A 19,156-nucleotide genomic window follows, 5' to 3' on the forward strand; every position below is an offset into this window, starting at 1 on the left:
CAGGTGGGCTTTTTACAGTGGCCCTGGGGGTTTCAGCACTGATATGTCAGAGACCAAATGCACAACATCTCAGTGAAAAGTAGCAGCAAAACAGAAAGGAGTGTTTCAAATATCCCCGAGAACATTATGACAAAAACAAAAACACCTCGGGGAAAAATGGCTGTAATAACTTTCTTCCGTCAAATACTTAAAACGCATAAAAGAATGAGTCGAAAAGCTGACATTTAATAGAAGATAGATAGATAGATAGATAGATAGATAGTCTGTGGAGCAACAGTGCTTCCCTCTGTCGACATTTTAAACCACGTGACCTGTGTTTACATCCTCCTCTCAGCTGTTTCTTTCTTCTTCCACTCCGACACAACGACTCGCCGTAACTACTTCACCCTTCCACCTAACTCGCCTGTTAGCTCTGTGAACTAGTACTAGTGCTCGTGTTAGTCTGTGAAAGTGGCTGTCATTGACCGTCGCATTGCACGGTGCAAGGAGTGACTAAATGCGACACAACATTGTGAGTATGTTTTATTTTCCCTCTCGCTGACTTGCCCCTTTGTTCGTGAGTTCCCTGCTTTGTCTTGCTGCACCGTCGTCATTTTGATAACACAACAGCCTGGCGGTGTTTTGCGTCTGCTGGGTGTGTAACAGCAGGATAAAGAGGCGAGCTTACCTAACCTGCTTTGTCTCTGTTTTGATGATGGCGCACTCAGGCCCACCAAAGGCTAAGGTTAGCCAGCTCAACTGCCACTAAGAAAACGTTTTCCCACTGTTGGTGGGAAATTCTTTCTGTGCTGAAAGTCGTGGTCCCGTCTTAAAATCCGTACATTATTGTGTCGAAGTGTGGCCAGTGCTGCACAAGCGGGCTGCATGGGACTTTTCTGCACAAATGTGGTGAACATCATGCGGAACACCTCCGAAAAACGAGAGGTGCGTTTGTTTTTTTTCCGTTCTTTCCCCCCCGCAGCAGTTACCAAAACCTGTTGGGCTGCATTTTCATCACCCTTAACAAACCAGTAAGCTAGTTGCAGCTAAAGATTGGGGTTAATCGCACTGCAGAGAGCTGACCAGAAACTGCGTTTGGCTCGACAAGTGGGAACAAAAGCTGGATGAGTGCTCGGACACAACAGCCTCTCTCTGTGTTTAACAGCTGCTGTAATGAATGTGTGACACACGCCATGTGTTTCTCACATGCAGACACGTGTGAGATTAACCAAGAAGCGTGATAAGGCTCGATAACATTTTCATGAAAAACGCTGTTGTTGTTTTGCTCCATCGTCACACGCAGTGCGAAGAAAACTGTTCAGGCCGCCGATTGGCTGACGCGCAGCTATCTGTGTGGCAACCGCAGCACGTGACCAGGCGGAGCGCGGATTGGCTTCATCCGCTGTCAATTTAGAACATCTGTGGACGCCATTGCGTGGAGATCAGATAGAAAATAAAAAAGAAACGCCCGTATAATGTTGGGCAACAATCTCCTGGCTTGACCCGCACTTTACTTGATTTGTTAATGGTTGAAAGGTGTGACTTACGTAACGGTAACTTTAGTTAATTTTGCGTAAACAGAAAATAGTGCACACTGTGTGGAAGAATCATGGAAACGGTTGCAAAAAGAGTTACAAACATCCGCGTCGTTGTAAATTGTGTCATACAGATTCAGATTTGACATTTTTTGACACCCAGATTGAAAACAATTTACTTAATGTGGAAGTTCATTCAGTGACTGCACTGTGTCTGTGATGGCTCATGGCTCATTACACACCAGAAAAAGACTAAATAACATGTCTGTCAGTTTATACTTGTTGGCATTCTCAGGAGGCGGTGCAATTTGATTTGATGTAAACAGCGAGATGCTGACATCACTGTTCGACAGGGAAATGTCAGTTTTATTTATGAAGCATATTCAAAAGCCAGTGCTTGTTGACCAAAGTGCTTTAGATTGAAAAGCAATTTAAGGCCCCCCAAAAACTGACTGAAAAGACAAAAACAATCAACAACAATCCCAATGAATGAATTAAGAAATGAAGAAGTTAAAAAAAAAAATGAGGGGGAATGTAAACAAAACAATTGAGCTCATAAGGAATTAAAAGCCGAGTAATAAAAGTGTACTTTCAGATGGGACTTAAAAACACGAGGTCCTGCCCACCAAAGAGAGTCTTGTAATCAAAATGGCACAAATAATGAGAGATACAAATACTATAAATAATTCTTAAAGCAGCTTAAGGTTTTTAGGACAGCCTGAGGACTAGTCTTATTTTATTCTAAATCTACGGCTGAGCATTGCAATAATCTAGTCTGAAGATGGTGCTAAAGGAAAGGTCATCACGGTGGCAACTCATTTGACTCTAATGTATCTTCTGTACTATACCAGTGTGTGAGAAAGTGGGTGGATGCTCTTTTTTCTTTTCTTTTTTTAACACAACAACATGCAAGTCATGTAAAATAGAACGTAAACACGGCCCGTTTCATTGGTACACGCAGAAACTACTTAATTGAACCCCCCATTTATTTACTCTTAAACCTTTTTATTACAGTGAGGGTTTTAAATGTCACTTGAAGTCAGAGGGTGCCCATAAGTGACACGCGCCCTCCTGTTTAACGCATGAGCTGTTGCCCTGCAGAACACTTAGTGGGGAGGATCGTGTGTGAAATGCTCGCGTCGTCACAGTCTGAGAGCGTAAATGTTTTCAGAAATGTCAGTTTTCAGTGTGGGGGAAAAAGGGGGAAAAGTGTGAATTTTAATTGTATTGTGGTGGTACAGAAAAATCATCGGTGATGTTGGAAACAAATTGTTAGGGTTTGGTGTGCAGTGTCCTGACTGAGAATAGAATGTTTGCTGGGAAATTTGACTTGGTGGATGGAAAACATCCCAATTTAGAGAACAACAAGAAGGCAGGACAACTAACTCTGCTCTCCTTAGTTATTGCTATTGTGGTGGCAAAATTTAGCTTTAGTATCAGTAGTTATTATTAAACTGAATTGCACTACCGTAAGCAGGCGCTTTCTACGTTTTATATCAGATCTCCTTTTGTTGTAGAGAGATACCGTTTTAAACATAGTTTAAATTCCAAGTAAAAACACAAGTTCTTGGGTCAAATTTGCCTTGGACACATTGGTTCACACATTTAAATAAGCCAGATCTTATTACTTACACCTCATCAGGATTTTTATGCGGTGTCCTCTGCTGCATTAAAGCGCTCATTTTTACTGCAGGTGAAGCGGAGTAAAACGTTAACACACCACACTTGAGGAGTGCAGAGCCACAGGCAGGATTTGTAAATACAAGAAAACATTTATTGGCCACTTTATTAAGTAGATTAGTACTTGTGCAGTTCAATACAGCTGCCGGGACATAAATTCTGGCTTTACAAAAGGTAAATGTTTTTTTTTTATTGTTGGCATTTTAGAACATTCATTTATTTGTTTATCACTGACTGTAAAGGCAAAGCTGTCGTTTCACTGGACTGTTTGTTCTGTTTACAGACTCGATGAGGGTCAGAATACCAGACACACCCATGACTGTATTCGAGTTCAGTAAAACAGAATCACTAACTATGACCTCAGTGCTAAAACGTTTATTAAATTTACACCTCTAGGACAGTGTCCATTAACCTGAACACAATAAGCATCTGCATTTCTTTGTACATGTTTATCTACTAAAGTGGCCACGGAGCGTGTAGTTCTCATGCTCAATGTAGCCTGAAACACAAGTTAGGGATTACAAATGGCTGAATTTGATCCCTTCTAGATGGCTTGTTTCTGTTTCTTGTCGCACGATTTAATTGTACATCTGTGTTTATTTTCCAGATTTGCAGTTCATGTTGGGAATATGCTCTGGTTATAAAATCCTAGACATATGGTGGTCATCATTTTCATTGCCACAAATTGGCTGAGTTTACTCTGGAAATTCTGGTAAACACTGGCATTATCAGTTTACCTCTCTCAGTCTGTTGATCAACCCGTGTGTCTCGGCCTGGACAGGCCTTTGGTATTCAGTTACATCACTTGAGCTGATCTTGTGTTGTCTGAGGATCTTGTTTCGTTATTCGGCATGTTTCAGTGAGGGGGTTCTAATCGGGTGACGGAAGCTAATCGTGACCTCACACGACGTTGCTACACTTTCTGTACACATCTGTGTGTGTGTTTATCAGTGAACTCCTGTTTACAAAGAGATATTTTTTAACTGTTCTAAGATAGCCTCACTGTAGCAACAAATGATCCTGCTTTGGTCAGTCTGATTTATGGTCAAAGAGGGGATTGGTAATGACCTCTGTTTCAAGACTGTGGATCATCAGTGGGAACGACTACAGTAGTGCCCAAAAGCAATTTACTTGAATACCTCCCCTGACCCATTTTCCTGGATTTTCTTCCAATGCCTGCAGAGGGAAAAGGAGGGATGAAAAATGCTCTGCTGTATGTCCAATGATGGTGAGAGAATCAATGATTTCTTTTTGCCTGTGAGAAAGAGCCAGTGGAAAATTACCTTACCAGGCCTCCCACAACAAAGTCACCTCTGAATTTAATCTTTATTAGCTGAGTCAGATGTGGAGATGCTGAGGAGGCAGAGAAGGAATTCAAACATCGTCTCCCTGGGCTGCATCTCAAGCCATATCCGTTTATACCGGTTGGACGCATTCATGAAATACTTGTTGGGAATTTTTCCCTTATTTACTTAAAGGTTTTACTTTATAGAGACTTATTGCATAATCATACCAGTTACCCACCACTGTGAAAGTCAGTGGCTTCCAATGCACAAGATATTGTTGCATATTTTAACCAAATAATGACAAAGTGATTCTTTATATGAAACATCTTACTTTTTGTGACTTCATTCTGATACTCTGGACATCAGCTCTGATGTGTCGCACCAAAGGTCGATTTTTACCTTTTCATTTTTGGGGTGTTTTAGAGGCCAGAAAGCTTCAAGAGCGCCCAGAACACCAGAAAAAGTACAAAAAAATAAACAATGTTACAGAACTCTGACTTTGTCAACCCTGATTTAAAACCCATTACACTTGTGTGGCCATTTCTTATACAGCTTCCCGATAGATTTTCCAGGGGCTGTTATATCGGTATTTTTGTAATAATGGACTTTTTCTGTGAAGAAGGGTTCAGTCCATATTTCCCACTTCTGAAGTCGGCTTTAAAATTACAACCCTCCACTCGTGCCCTCTGGACATAGCAGGCTTTTCAGTAGTATATGACGTGACAGTCGACTGTACTGATTCCAGTCTGACTATAGAAATCTCATGTGCAACTAATGATTATTGTCATTACTCGTTCATTTTGTATTGATTTATTTCTCACTGATGTAAAAGAAAAAAGAAAAGAAACATCAAAACTTCCCAAGGCTCTCTCGTCTGACCACCTGTAAAAAAATAAAAGAAGAAGAAAGAAAAGGGGAAAAATGCGCTTTATTCATCACAGCAGTTGGAATTTAGATGTTTTTATCTAGATTTTTAGATCTAAAAAACCCCCAACATAATGATACATTACTGGAACTAAATTAATTTAGGCAGATATTAGAGCAGATATTTTGTCATGTGCCTGAAAGAATGCTGAGGTAATAAATTACAATAATGACAGTTTTGTTCCATTTCTGTACGCCATGTCAGCTTGACAGTGTTTATTATAGAATGGCCCTCGAAGGCAAATTGAATAGAGCCATCATCAAAGTTATTAACTGTACTTGTGCTCTTCCTGCTATGACATGTCAGAATCTTCAGGGAAAATGAAAAACTCTTCAGTCTGGTTCTCTGCTTTGTTGCTTTTTCAGATGGATCCAGTTGGGAACTAATACATGTTCAATTTTATCAGCATCTGTTATCTGCATAGATCTAAACAGACACTGTGCTCCCATGCAGGCGTTTTGACATGACATGTTTTTTTTTGTTTGTTTTTTTCCCCCTTTCAGGTCACTTGCTGTCTGGACATGAACGCCGTCTGAACTGATATTTGACAACCCAAATTGTCAGGATCCTTCAGCCAGGCTACATCTCCATGCCGCTGTGAGGAGGACTCACTCATCCTGTGAACGAGCTCAGCCCTTGTGTGTCTCCTCTGTTTTTGCCATGGGGGGAGCTGTGAGCGCCGGAGAGGACAATGATGATCTCATTGATAACCTAAAGGAGGCTCAGTATATTCGCACAGAGAAAGTTGAGCAGGCTTTTCGGGCCATAGACCGGGGTGACTACTATCTGGACGGTTATCGGGACAGTGCCTACAAAGACTTGGCGTGGAAGCATGGAAACATACACCTATCTGCTCCGTGTATATACTCTGAGGTTATGGAGGCCCTCAAACTGCAGCCAGGACTTTCTTTCCTCAATCTGGGCAGTGGAACTGGCTACCTGAGCACAATGGTTGGCCTCATCATAGGTACTCATCAAACAGCCTTATTTCACAGCTTCTTTGTGAAGGAAGATGTTCCAGATATACAAATTTACTGGGAATGAGAGCGCTTACATCTCAGCATTGATGATACTAGGGCTGCAAATATCATTTTTCTCACTTATCAAACATTTGTTCTGTTTACAACATTAAAGAAAGAAGAAATCATTTTAATCTCAAGTCCACAGATTGCTTGTTTTGTTGAAGAAACTGGCTTGAAACCTTATAATACAATTAGTTCGTATTAAAAACAAAACCCACTTAATGTTTGACTTTTTCTGATTCATAAATTATTTTGATGATACTATAATAGGGAAGCATTTGGACACTTAATGTCTTTTTTCAGTTAAAATTCTTGCTTTTTGTTTTCCCCTTCTTTTTTTGTTCCTCGCAAGGGCCATTTGGTGTGAACCACGGAGTTGAGCTCCACAAGGATGTTGTTGAATACGCCAGACAGAAACTGGACGACTTCATTAAGAATAGTGACAGCTTTGATAAGTAAGTACATGCCTTGAAAGAATATTCCATGTTGGGAAATGGCTCGATTGTCGCATCTAAACTCTGAAACAAACCTTTTGCAGGTTATGCACTGTAGGCAAACAGTAGCCAAAAAACTTCATACATTATAACTGCCATGAAAACAGAGCATTATAAGTTTAAATAAGTGGTTCAATGGGGGTGCAGATATAAGCAAAATCTCCAGCATAACAAATCAGAATACTTTGACAAAATAGTTGGGTCAATTGCTCCATTGTTCCATGTGATGGAACAATGTTGTGGAATGACTCGCATCCCTAAAAGTTCAGTCATTGTGAAACAGTCCACACAAGAACGGACCTGATTTCCACTCCCGTTTTTGGCCATTCGAGGATGCAGACACCCCCGCAATTTGTCTTATGTATTATACTTAATATCAAGCTACTGTAAATCTGCACATTGTCTGCACCACAACTGAGTAGGCATGATTATTAAAGCAGCAACAAAGAAGAAGCACAGTTTTACCAAATATAAAACAGAGACACAGATGCTGAAGTAGAGAAAATAAAATCCGTTTGATTCGGTAGTTTTTACTCTCAAATCAAGAATGAAACTGAAATAACTGAATGGAGAAAGTTCAGAGCAAAGGGCCCTGCAGATGAGGATATGGATCATGGTATGTAGGCTGTTTACTTCTCCAGTCCTTGTAAGTGGAAGAGTATGAGACAGTCTCGTGCCTTAAAGATAGAATGATCCCAAAATACTTGTTTTCTTTTTAGTGTGTCATTAGAGAGATCTTCCACTGCCATCTTTGTGCACAAATCTTGATGCACAGCTTCAGTTCTTTATAACACCACAACTAAATTAGAGTGTTTTACCAAAATTTATGATAAGAAAATCCCAAAAGATAACTGTCATACTAAGGAAGCTCCATCAAACTGTTTTGTTTTTATAGTAAATTACGTTGTCTTTTTAAATTTTTTCCCACCCGTTTCCACCTCATTGTCAGCGCTGCATGGCTGACAATGAAAAAAGGTGTATTTGTTTAAGGAATGTGTTAGGTTTGCACATTCTCACAACTTCTTTCTTAATTTGTGTGAAGGAAAATATGCGTGCATGATTTTTGCGTCTGCATCAGTAATGCGTTTGGCCCCAGGTGTGGTGGTGCAAATCCACCGTGGAAATCCCCACTGCATGGCCCTTTAACACAGGAATGGGTCATGAAGTGTCTATTTATTACATTTCCTTTAATCAAATCAATATTATACAGGCAAAGGACTTCATTTGCTTTGACTGTGACTTGCACGGACCTATAGTCAGTTGCAGGTCTAGCCAGTTTAAAGAAGAAAAACAAAATCTCAGCAGCACGTCTGCTTGACAAACGGTCCCCATAAATTAAATGTTTAACGTAGCCAAGGGACTCAGCTGTGTGCTCGCATCTGATAAATCCCTTTAAATGTACCGTTCCATTCCTCAAAATTGGACTTTTTGTGGTCTTATTTTGTTTTCCATAAACAAGTTTGCCTAACAGAGTGACAGCTGGCTTCAGGAATATGTTTGATGTACAAACGTGCATACTCTCTGCAAGATATCAAATATCTATATTTACCACATAGTCAATCTATGCTTTCAAAAAATGCTGGAAATGTTTTAGAAATTAAACATATTTGGATCTCTCATGAGATTCACTCATGAACGTCAGGCAACATCCAGAGATGCAGGGCTTACCCTTTGACAAACGTGGCAGGCAGTGACAGGCATTTGGTGGCGGATGTGTCACCAAAAAATTTGTTAACTTCCAGTTGCCGGTTTTTAATGTGGCCATGAATAACAGTCACTTGCTCTTCCATTAAATTTTCTGACAGTTTCAGTGTTGGCCCTTCGCAAGTTACAGAGTTTCCGCAGTTATTTCCTTTACCCTTTACAAGTAAATGTTACCTTTTCCCCACCCGCATTTGTTCGTCACTCTTAATGCCTGCTGCATGATTGAGATTGCATCAGCTTGCACATTTGTTTGCTTTCAGTTCTGCTGAAAATTACAACCACAATGTACAAATAAGCTCAATCTTGCTGTCTTTGTCCGATACAAGTCCATCATGACTGATTCAGACATTTGCATTCTCACATATAGCAGCTTCAGCTAATGTTTACAGAAGTGGCAGAAGGGAGGGGGGCATGGTTTTCATGAATGATCTTGATATTTTGATTATTTTCTGTGTGCAGGTTTGAGTTCTGTGAACCTGTCTTTGTGGTGGGGAATTGCCTTGAAATCTCAACAGACAGTCACCAATATGATCGCATTTATTGTGGCGCTGGGGTGCAGAAAGACCATGAAAATTACATGAAAGTGCTGCTCAAAATTGGAGGCACACTGGTGATGCCTATAGAGGACCAGGTAAGTGTTGTATGCTATCAAACCGACACGAAATTGACACATTCTGTTTGCTATTCAGAATTCAAAACATGGGAAAACAAGGCAAAATAGCTCTGACCCACAAGACTGGTTGTGCAACTTTCCTATGCATTATTGAGTTATTGAGCCACAACTGCCCCTGGATTTAAGCAGATGTTTACAGAGCAGACGCAGTGCTGCATGAATAATGTTTTATTTAGAGTGGTAGATGTGTGCATGCGGACACACTGTGGGGCGAGGAAGAAGGTATTTGGGATATTTTGGTGTGTTGGTGGAGAAATGGTTCACAGGAACCTTTTCCTGTATGAAGGGTGAAGATTGTGACAAATTCCTGCTATCGGACAATTTAAGGCATTTAATGGAGGGAAAAAAGAGTGGAGGTAAGGATTAGATAGTGTGACTCAAGGTAAATACCAGGGAGATGCCAAAGAAAAATATCAGTCGGATGTGACATCGTTTTTTGAAGAAACTTTGCAGCATTAATAAGAGAGAAAACAGTCTGCACACTTGTTAACCATCACTAAGAAAATAATTTGATGAAATAGAAAGTACATATCTTTGAGAGATCAAATACTTGAAAGCACTACAACGGAAATGCAAGCGCCATGACCACACTAAGGCGAATACTTTTCAAAACCCATCTTTTCCTCTTTGTTGTGAGCGATTGTCCCCTCCAAGCTGACATTCTCGTCTTTTCCATCTCCTCCAGAGCTATTTGAAATTACACTCCAGAGAAGACAAATATGAAACACCCAGCGCAGTGAGGGAAGAGGGAATACAGATCTTTGTGAAACTTCTGATATACCATCAGACTGACAGTATTCAAAGACGCCTCAGATGCTTGTGTGTAGAAGCGTCGTGTGTGTGTCTCTCCCTCTCCTCACTTATTTTGTACGCTAATGTCAGGAATATGAATGAATAGAAAAAGGAAAAAAAAAAAGAAAATCTGCAGTGAAGAAAAATGTTCTATTTGCCGAAATGAAAGACAGAGTATTATGCAAGGCAGCTACTCTAAGGAGTAGTCGTATCTTCTGGCACAGTCACTTCCAGTAACAAATCTTAGGAATCACATGATATGAGTCTCGTCACCACCGTACTTCACCGTGGAAGTGGAATAGACCGTGAAAATTAAAAAGGGTTCTCCATGTATTATTGAAACGAAATATGAAATATTAATGTCCTGGTCCGGCAGGAGCATTTATGTTTTTGAACAAACGCACTGCTGGAAACATGTTCAGTTTAAACGAGAGAATGTAAATGTATACACATACAGCATGATCACTTTGCATTAGGATTTTTACAGTGCTGATTAAGACCAAACACACCCTTGAGTGTGCTTTCCATTCAAGATGGCTATAAGCAAATGCACTTTGCATCTGGCTTTAAGGTGTCCACTCATCATCTGGCTGTAATGGACGAGTTGTGTGCACTTTAGATGCATCCACAACCCATTAGGGGCTGCGGCAAGGGCTGCGGCAAGGGCTGCGGCCGGACGTTAAGAGGTAGATTCAGAGGGTGTGTGGTTCAATTCCTTGCTTCACCAGTCTACATATCAAAGGTTCTGAACCCTTGGTCTGTATGATGATGGAAAAGGTCTTTGAACAGAATAAATGTGCATTTGAATTTCTGTATGAGCAAGCGAGACTGCACTGTACTGTAAAGTACTTTGATAGGTCAACAAAAAAAGTATCATATCAATCAAGTCCATTCACTGTTGTGCCTCCACCTTCAATGAAAAAGTTGAGTTGTAGTGTAGATTCAACAGCCTGATGCGGGTTAATGGTGTTAGAGGAACTGTCACCCTGTGGACTGGTAGTCTGACGTTATAGCTTAAGCTGTCATATATCTGTCATTTACTGCCATGTGTCGTGCATCATGCTTCAATCAGCCCACACTTTAATGGTGTAGCTGTTTTAGGGTCAGCGATGCAATAATAGACTAGAAATACTGTACAGCTGGTAATTCGTCTGTCATTTAAACGTCACTTAATGCGAGTCAATAAAAATGAAAAATAACTAAAAAAGAGGAAGACCCTCGCTCCATCGTCTCAGAAAATTAAATTCCTCAGAACATTAAGCAAAAAATCTGAAAACATAACCTTCAGCTTTTATCTATTATTTTGCAATGTTTCAAGGACCAGCTGATCTGACTGGTAACGGGCAGGTTTTAACACATTTGAAAACAGCCGAAAAAACATTATTTTCTTACTATTGTAAATGCTGCAGTGCTTCGTCTTACGTTTTGTCTGAAATGGTCAATGCACACAATGCATAGTGTGACCCATCAAAATGGAGTTAATGTTACAGGTGTCTGATGTCGCAGCATGTGTGCCGACATGGACATAAAGGAATAGATTGGCGTGATATTTAGCCTTAGTTCCTTGATCTAGTGCATCATTTTACATTTTATTCAGTTTTGAAACCAGGCTTTGTCTGTTTATGCAGCTGACCCAGATAACCAGGACCGGACAGTGTACATGGGAGAGCAAAAACATCTTGGCGGTGTCCTTTGCCCCTTTGGTGCAGCAGAGCAGAGTAGATGGAGAGAAGCCTGACACTGTACAGCTGCGTAAGTTACCCCGCCTCAACAAAAAAAGCTGTGTTTTACGAGCTCGTTTTTCTAAACTTGTTTTCAAGTGTGAAGCTGGCAAGATTTTCATGTCAGACAATACATTGAAAAGGATTTGAAGAGATGATTCCTAAAGCGGTGTTTGTTTTGTCTTGTGAAGATCTGCCTGCAGCCGCTTCAAAGAGCCAGTTATGTCTATCCTTGAACGACTGAGGCGCAGTTTTCTTTCACATCCTCGCTTGTTTACACTGACCTAGTTGAAGGAATAGTGCAGTGGTGTGTATTATTCTTTTTGTGACACATTACCCTGAAGGACTGTGTCGTCCCTCTTTGTCCCCAGCCCCAGTGACCGTCCGCAGCCTGCAGGACCTTTCTCGGATCTACATACGCCGCACTCTCAGAAACCTGGCCAACGAGGACAGTCAGGGGAAGGGAGTGGTGCAAAGAGTTCCCCAAAAGCGCAAACGCAGGCGCTGCCGGCGGCGACGCATCAACACTTATGTTTTCGTTGGCAACCAGCTCATCCCTCAAATGGTGGAGAGTGAAGAGGAGGAACACGCTGAGGAAGAACACAAGGAAGTGGAAGAGGAGGAGGAACGGGACATTGGCGACATTGAAATCCTCAAGCAAGTGAACGTATTGAGAGAACAAATAATGGCTTTACCGCTGCCTGAGTCATTGAAAGCATATTTGCTGTATTACAGAGAGAAATGACTGATTCACTGGATGTCCGCTCTTAATGGGCGCACCACCTGCTGAAATGCTTTTTCTTCACCCTTTTTCAGTGCAAATGTAGCATTATTATCACTAAATCTTGATGGCAACACTGTATTGGAAAAAGATGTCATAGATAATAATGTTATGATTGTCATGAGTGTTAGTTTTTGTTGACATTTTTCTTTTGATTTGTATATATATTAAAAAAAAAAAAAAAAAAAAAGTATACTAAAATGGACAGTTTCAGAAACCAGTTTTGAGATTCAGATTTTATCACAATGTCAGGACTGCAGAAATGTGCAGATTACAAATTGTATAAAACTATATTTGTTAAGATTTGATCATGCTAAGATGAAGACTTTTATTGCACCTTTTTTAGAAGCTTTAACCTTCCGCCAGTGTCTGATTTAATTACGCTGAAAGCAGCAAAAAGACACTGAGAGGCAAACAAGGACACGTTCTCCCATTTTGAGTTAAAAAGTAAGACGTTCTTGCATAATCGTAAAGTGAGCACTTATGCTACGACTAGGTTAATGTATTTTATAACTTCCTGTAACAAGAGATAGCTGAAAAGACTAGATTGGTTCACAAATTTTCTACAGGGCACCTTTTAATGTGACATTTTCTACAGGTTGCTCACATCCTTGTGGTTTCTTTCTACGAGTAGCAGACATGTTACTTGATGTGATGTAAGCCCTCTACTCTTCATGTTGTGTTTTTTTTTTTTTTGTTCTTTTTTCCCCCATCGTGGCGTGGATACAATTGATTATATCAGAGGTTTAACATAATGATGACATTGATGACAGATGTTTGAAGGTGTTTCATATTTTCAGCTTTTTAAGAGAAAACTGATGAAGGGGAGATGTTGGTCAATAATAAGTACATGCATGATTATATTGTACAGGTTTTGGGTTTCCTGACTTTGCTTTGTATCTTTCTGAATTGGTCCCTGGAGGTGATGTCCCGAGTGATCAAGTTTGGAAGTATTTCTTTAAATAAAAAAAGAAAAGGAAAACAAAAACAAAAAAAGGATTTAAAGATGATTAATCAGCGAGATTGGCCTTGAGACATCTTTTTTTTTTTTTAAATCCAAAACAATGCAAAATCAGAATCATTGACGATTTTGACGCCTTTTGTATCCTGGACTACAGTCGCGTCCAACATAGCACCTTAATCTGCAGTCCTCAAGTTAAAAAAAAGAACATCAAAGGTGCCATTTCTTTGGCTTATATTGTGGACTGCACCCATTATAATGTAAATCCAGTGTAAGTACAATATGCTTGCAGAATTTCCCTGATAGTGATGGCTTTCAAGTGCCAACATACCCCATCACATCAGGATTTCTGGGATCTTCCTGGCACAAAGGGGAATTTCTTAAAAAAACAACAACAACAACAACAAAAAAAAACATTCCACAGTGAAAAAGAATAATGGCACATCACTGATATCCACAGGTTTTCTTCATGGTTTACCATAACACAATAGGAAAGTTCCTTTATCTTACTTTGAATGCATAATTTAGTATTCATAAAGCTGGGTTGAATGTGGTTGATATATTAATTATATTCAATATAAAAGTGATATATACAGTATGTATTGTTATATGATTTTGCATACAGTTTAATTTGCAGTTGATTTGTCGTAGAGCCCTCTTGCTGTACTGTATCTTTACACTGGGAACTCTGTAGATCAAAACGCCACTGCTGTCTGTTACATAGATGAGATGTATTAGTGCTAGATCTTCCTTTTGTTCTGATGTAATGAAAAAAATATGATTTTTGAAAACGGGGCTGATTATTCTATTAGTAGATTTAGTGTGTAAAGAGGTACACCTCTATTTTCTGTAAGTTTATTTTAATTTCTTTTTCTTTTTTTACAGTCTTTGCAGAGCTTTGAAAGTCAGCAATAATGGAATCATTTCTCTTATAATTACCAAGAAAGAAACACACAACAGTCCCATTTGATTTGCATGGTATACATTAAAAATCAGATGACCAGTCACAGCCATGCAGCAGTTTTTATACCTGAAACATCATGAATTAGAGAGCACGTGGAGCATTAAAAGCAGCGGACCTACAGCCTCAACTCTCAGGTCGCGCCTTGCACCAAAGTTAATGTGACTGAATTTGTTTAATGTGGATGAGATTTGGATATAAAAATGGCACCTGGTAAAAACCAAGTTGTAACCCACTCTGTGCTCTTATTTTATGTTTATTTGTTTAGAGCCAAAACAGTTCTGTTGCTGTTTGTCAGGCTGAGGTTGATCTCTCATCGTGTGTGCAGTTCATTTTGAAAATGTGTTGTTTTACCATAAATGTGTGGCTCAAAAATAAAGGTCACAATCACAGTTTGTGTCTTCTAATCACTGTAACTGCTTTTTTACCCCCCTCCCCAAAAAAAGATGTTTCTGTCTTACTTGAAAATTGGCTTTCCTCCAAGTTTAAGCAAAACTAATAGGCTGAATTTCTAGAAATTTGGTGTGGAGAGGGGGAGCATGGGCAGGTGAAGAACTAACTAAATGTAGTTGTCGATGCAGATCACTTGCTTTAAAAGTTCAAGTCATAGAACTGCCCTTGGTGATATGTGAGCCTGCTGAAAATACTGTTGTGAAAGCGCCGCAGGAAGGGCTTTGCTCAAACATAAGGACACTGATCTCCACAACCTCAAACTCAACACTGAGCTGCTTTGGTGCTGGGTGAGAGTAAAGAGAGCAGTTGCCAAGGTAAGCAAATAGACAAATTCTTTTTTCCCATTTGCTCAAATGTGAAAAGTTGCTGTTTCATACTTGGAATTCTCTAAATTTAAATTGTACTCGGTGTAACACTTAAGGGGCTTATAAAAGCAAGATTTAAAAAGAAAAAAAGAGGAGGCAGGAGCAGAAATATTCAGTAGTAAATAGTATCTTTCATTAGATACTTTTGAAGGTTTTATGCACCAAGTCCAGGTATAGATGACCTGCTGGTTAATCTGCAGGTATATCATTTAGATTTGGGAGAAAGGATAACATGCCTCCATTATCCTTTCTAACAACAAAAGAATATTCTAACAGCATTTAAAAAAACAAAACAAAACATTGTTTTACGTCAATTCTGAGACATTTTGAAGAATAAAGCCAACCACAACTGAGCCATAATATAAAAGGTCTCTTTAATTGATTTTTTACACAGCAGATTTGTTAATAAAACATCTGCAAAAATAAAATCAGCCTCACCCTCTATATCCTGTGTTATAAGGTTAAACGTGACCAAGATCATTTTAAAGCACAAAAGCATCACACAGGGCTTTCTTTGCATAGACTGCACTTCAATCAGTTTCCATCAGATACATATCAGCTTCACAAGGCTGCACAGTAGGAAGCAATTTACTCATCCTGTTTAATTTGCTATCCTCTAGAGTTTACTTACCCAGGGGCCTCTTCTGTTTGAATTCCTCTTTGTTAATGGGAGGTAAGAGTATGACTAATTACTCTAATTGACCTGAACTTATTGTGAATATGATAGTTAGTTTAGTTGTCACTCTGCAGCATTTATTAACACTTAAAAGCAGAGTGAAGTTTTAAAGGGGTATCTCAAACCTCTGGAGGCCAGGATGCTACATGTTTCTGTTTTCCTCCTAATTGCTCATTTGTCAATTATGCAATATTTACAAGGTGAAGTCAAACAAAGATAAAATATTCCAAAATTACACCATAGCTGATTTTCTTCTTCTAAATTGGTCCATAGGGTAAATGATAAAGAGAGCACAAGGTTATGATCCGTCTTCCAAGTCATCTCTGGTGCACATCAAATTAACAAATGCCATAATCCTAACTAGTAATCTCTCAATTAATCAGCATAATTCAAAATTCTTTGAGTTCATTGTAATGTCAGTGTTTATTTACATAATTAAGTTTAGGGGGGGAAGCTAAACGTCATGGGAAGTGTTTCTAATCATGTTTGATGGTATTTTTGTCAGATTGCAGGTGTGTTCATGGTGAAGCTGATTACCAAAAGGTCTTCGTTCTTCATTCATGCAAAAGGGAAAACCTTACTTTCAAACAATCTCTCTATCCAGTAATCCAGGAAAAAGATGTATTCATACCTCACAAAAGGTAATGTAACAGAAATAAAGAAACAACCCAAAACATCATTTTTGTCCAACAATGCCGCAACTTATTCGATTCAAATTTAGTCTAAATTAGAATTATGCTTTGCTAGACCAAAAATATGCCACCATGAAGCTTTCACCTGGACTTTAAGCAGAGGAAAATACATTTCACTTCAAACTGAAAAATGAATGAAAGTTTTCACCTAAAAAACACTTAAGAAATTTAACATATTTAGTGTCAAGATAACATCCTATAATATCCATAGTCCAGACTTTTCCTTGCACAACTTCAAGTGATGTTGTATCTGGAGTGGGGGAAAAGGATCAAATCTGTCCTGCTTTAACTCCATATCTTCAGTAGAATCACGTAGAAAAGCAGACTACTTGGGGAAAAGAACAACATTTTTCAGTTTTATGTGTTGATCATGTGGATGTCTGAGGCTCAAGAGAAAGATTAAATCTCTTAAAAACATTTTTGAATTGAGCATTTAGTGTCCATCCAGTCTGTATGTGAAGTTATTCAAAGTAGAGGTTCATAGTCAGGTCCAGAAGTCAGCAGATATAAAGTGGAGCACTCGCATAAAGGTCTCTTATTTCATCAGTCCCAGTCTGGTCCTCCTCCTATTCTTCTTTAAGCCACGTTGTTCATAATTAAGAGAAGGGATTATTTTTAACGAAGTCCAAAGAAAGCAGCACCTGTCAAGTGGCATATTTCAGTTTGGGAGTCTGTGAATTGCAGGAGAGACTGGACAGAGACGCAATCCCAGCAGGTGTCGCGGTGCCTTGGCTCTCCACAAACATCGGGTCCAGACAAGCAACTTTGGCAGCAAAAAAAGCATGAATACAGTGAAGTACTGCAAAGAGATTTGAGAACTCCAGCTCCTGGAAATGAAAAAAGAAATCAAACACAGGCAATTTATTTTCTCTGACCTCTTTGATGGGAAAATTCTGACATGCAGCATTAAACATCTCTCAAATTTAATTCACCTTTGCTTCGATACATTTGGAGTCTTGATTTTGGAATAAAAACTTGATCTTGCTTTTTCCATCATCAGATGATCCTTTTAGTTGGGAGAACTTGTATCGCCATAGTACTGCCTGAAATGACAGATAACACATGGATGTAAGAGTCAAATGAATCTATCTTAACTCATTAATTCCATTCGTGAATTCTTTCTTGTGTTACCGTTTCATGAATAATCCATATCCAAATCCTCATGAATGTGGTTATAAATGGGGCAGATGTGGGTTGTTGTGAGATATAAATGCGTTTTTTTTGGTAGTGGGAAAACTTCAAAAGCCACGGTATAATCTCACCTGAAACAACAGAGCTTCAGTGACTTGATTAGTGCTGAACTGAGTAAACAAAAGCTGCACAGCAAGTTAGTTTCCAGATTCAGGTGGACAGCGAGCCACATGAGCCCTGTGCCAACTCCATGTGTGCTGCTGCACTGTGCAGTAGTTAGTTACTGTTACTGTAGAACAATCTGGTTAAATGTGGTATTATTTTAACTGAAATCTTTTGAAAATCCACAGCAGACATTAATGAAACAGTATCAGAGTGTAACATGAGTGTGACCTCTTCTAACTTGCCTTTGAAATGCACTCTTGATAACCTTCTCAGAGGTAGTAATATCATCATCTCCAACACGTCAATCACAAGCACTTCCTCAAGGAGATTTAGAAGGAAACATTCTAAGGAGACTTGACATCTGCAGTGCTCAAGTTAGTGCTGCAGTGTTGGTTTGAAAGCCATTCTAAGCGCAATTTTTCACTTTTTGTACTTTATGTGGCTATTTCCATCTTATGTTACTACAAAATGAAAATATTTTCCATTTGGAAATGATCTGCTCTGTATTTTACTAGTTTTATCTGCTACATTTATTTGATAGGTGCAATTTATTTATAGTGTAATCCAAAAATCTCTATTTCTACAGATCTTAACAATGCAGGTGTCAGGAAATAAAACATGCACACACTGTGCACATGCCATCACATAAATTGGCAGAATAAGGCAGAATATGTAAGATAGATTTTCTCTAGTTTTACCAGAGTAAACAACAGCATATAGAGTGACAGTAGTAACATAACATAAACATCTCACCTGTATACTACCAACTTTTATCTTTGATACTGTTTGAGAAAGTTTATGTATAATTTTTGTGGGGCTATTTTTCAAATGTTTTTCAAGCATGGCCCATTTACTGAAGAGGGCAGCTAAAACTGCCATGACTAAATGAAGACTTCACTTGTGATGTGTCTCTCAAATATCTCCAAATTTCTCCAAATACCCATGCTTTCTAAAAATATATGATGAAACAGGACAAAGAACAAGGATGAACATCATCAATTACATTCAATAATATTTTGAGCATTAACTGTACTTTCACTGCATATTTCTCAATTACATTTAGAATTATTGAGGAGTTTGATTGTGTAAGGCTGTTACATGTATCCAGCAACTTCCCAACACTCACAATCAACAGCTGAGAAATACACAGATTAGAAACA

At 39.1% G+C, this 19,156-nt stretch overlaps 2 protein-coding genes across 2 annotated transcripts in view; one reads left to right on the plus strand and one right to left on the minus strand.

Moving 5' to 3' along the window:
• The first annotated feature begins 307 nt into the window (after nucleotides 1–307).
• Nucleotides 308–14,906, plus strand: pcmtd1 (protein-L-isoaspartate (D-aspartate) O-methyltransferase domain containing 1). Its single transcript, XM_075483228.1, has 6 exons — nucleotides 308–511; nucleotides 5,909–6,372; nucleotides 6,780–6,882; nucleotides 9,085–9,256; nucleotides 11,719–11,842; nucleotides 12,183–14,906. Exons 2-6 carry the CDS (start codon nucleotides 6,066–6,068, stop codon nucleotides 12,554–12,556), a joined length of 1,080 nt encoding a protein of 359 aa, XP_075339343.1. The 5' UTR covers nucleotides 308–511; nucleotides 5,909–6,065; the 3' UTR covers nucleotides 12,557–14,906.
• An 803-nt stretch (nucleotides 14,907–15,709) lies between these two features.
• Nucleotides 15,710–19,156, minus strand: part of sntg1 (syntrophin, gamma 1) — a 47,211-nt gene continuing 43,764 nt past the window's right edge. Inside the window, exons 18-19 of the mRNA XM_075483229.1 lie at nucleotides 17,633–17,743; nucleotides 15,710–17,527 (exon numbers count right to left, since the gene is read on the minus strand). Of these exons, the coding sequence (XP_075339344.1) occupies nucleotides 17,345–17,527; nucleotides 17,633–17,743 (294 nt within the window). The 3' untranslated portion in view covers nucleotides 15,710–17,344. The remainder of the gene's footprint in view (nucleotides 17,528–17,632; nucleotides 17,744–19,156) is intronic.

The sequence above is a fragment of the Odontesthes bonariensis genome, chromosome 14 (genome assembly GCF_027942865.1).
Source record: "Odontesthes bonariensis isolate fOdoBon6 chromosome 14, fOdoBon6.hap1, whole genome shotgun sequence".
Lineage (NCBI taxonomy): Eukaryota > Metazoa > Chordata > Actinopteri > Atheriniformes > Atherinopsidae > Odontesthes > Odontesthes bonariensis.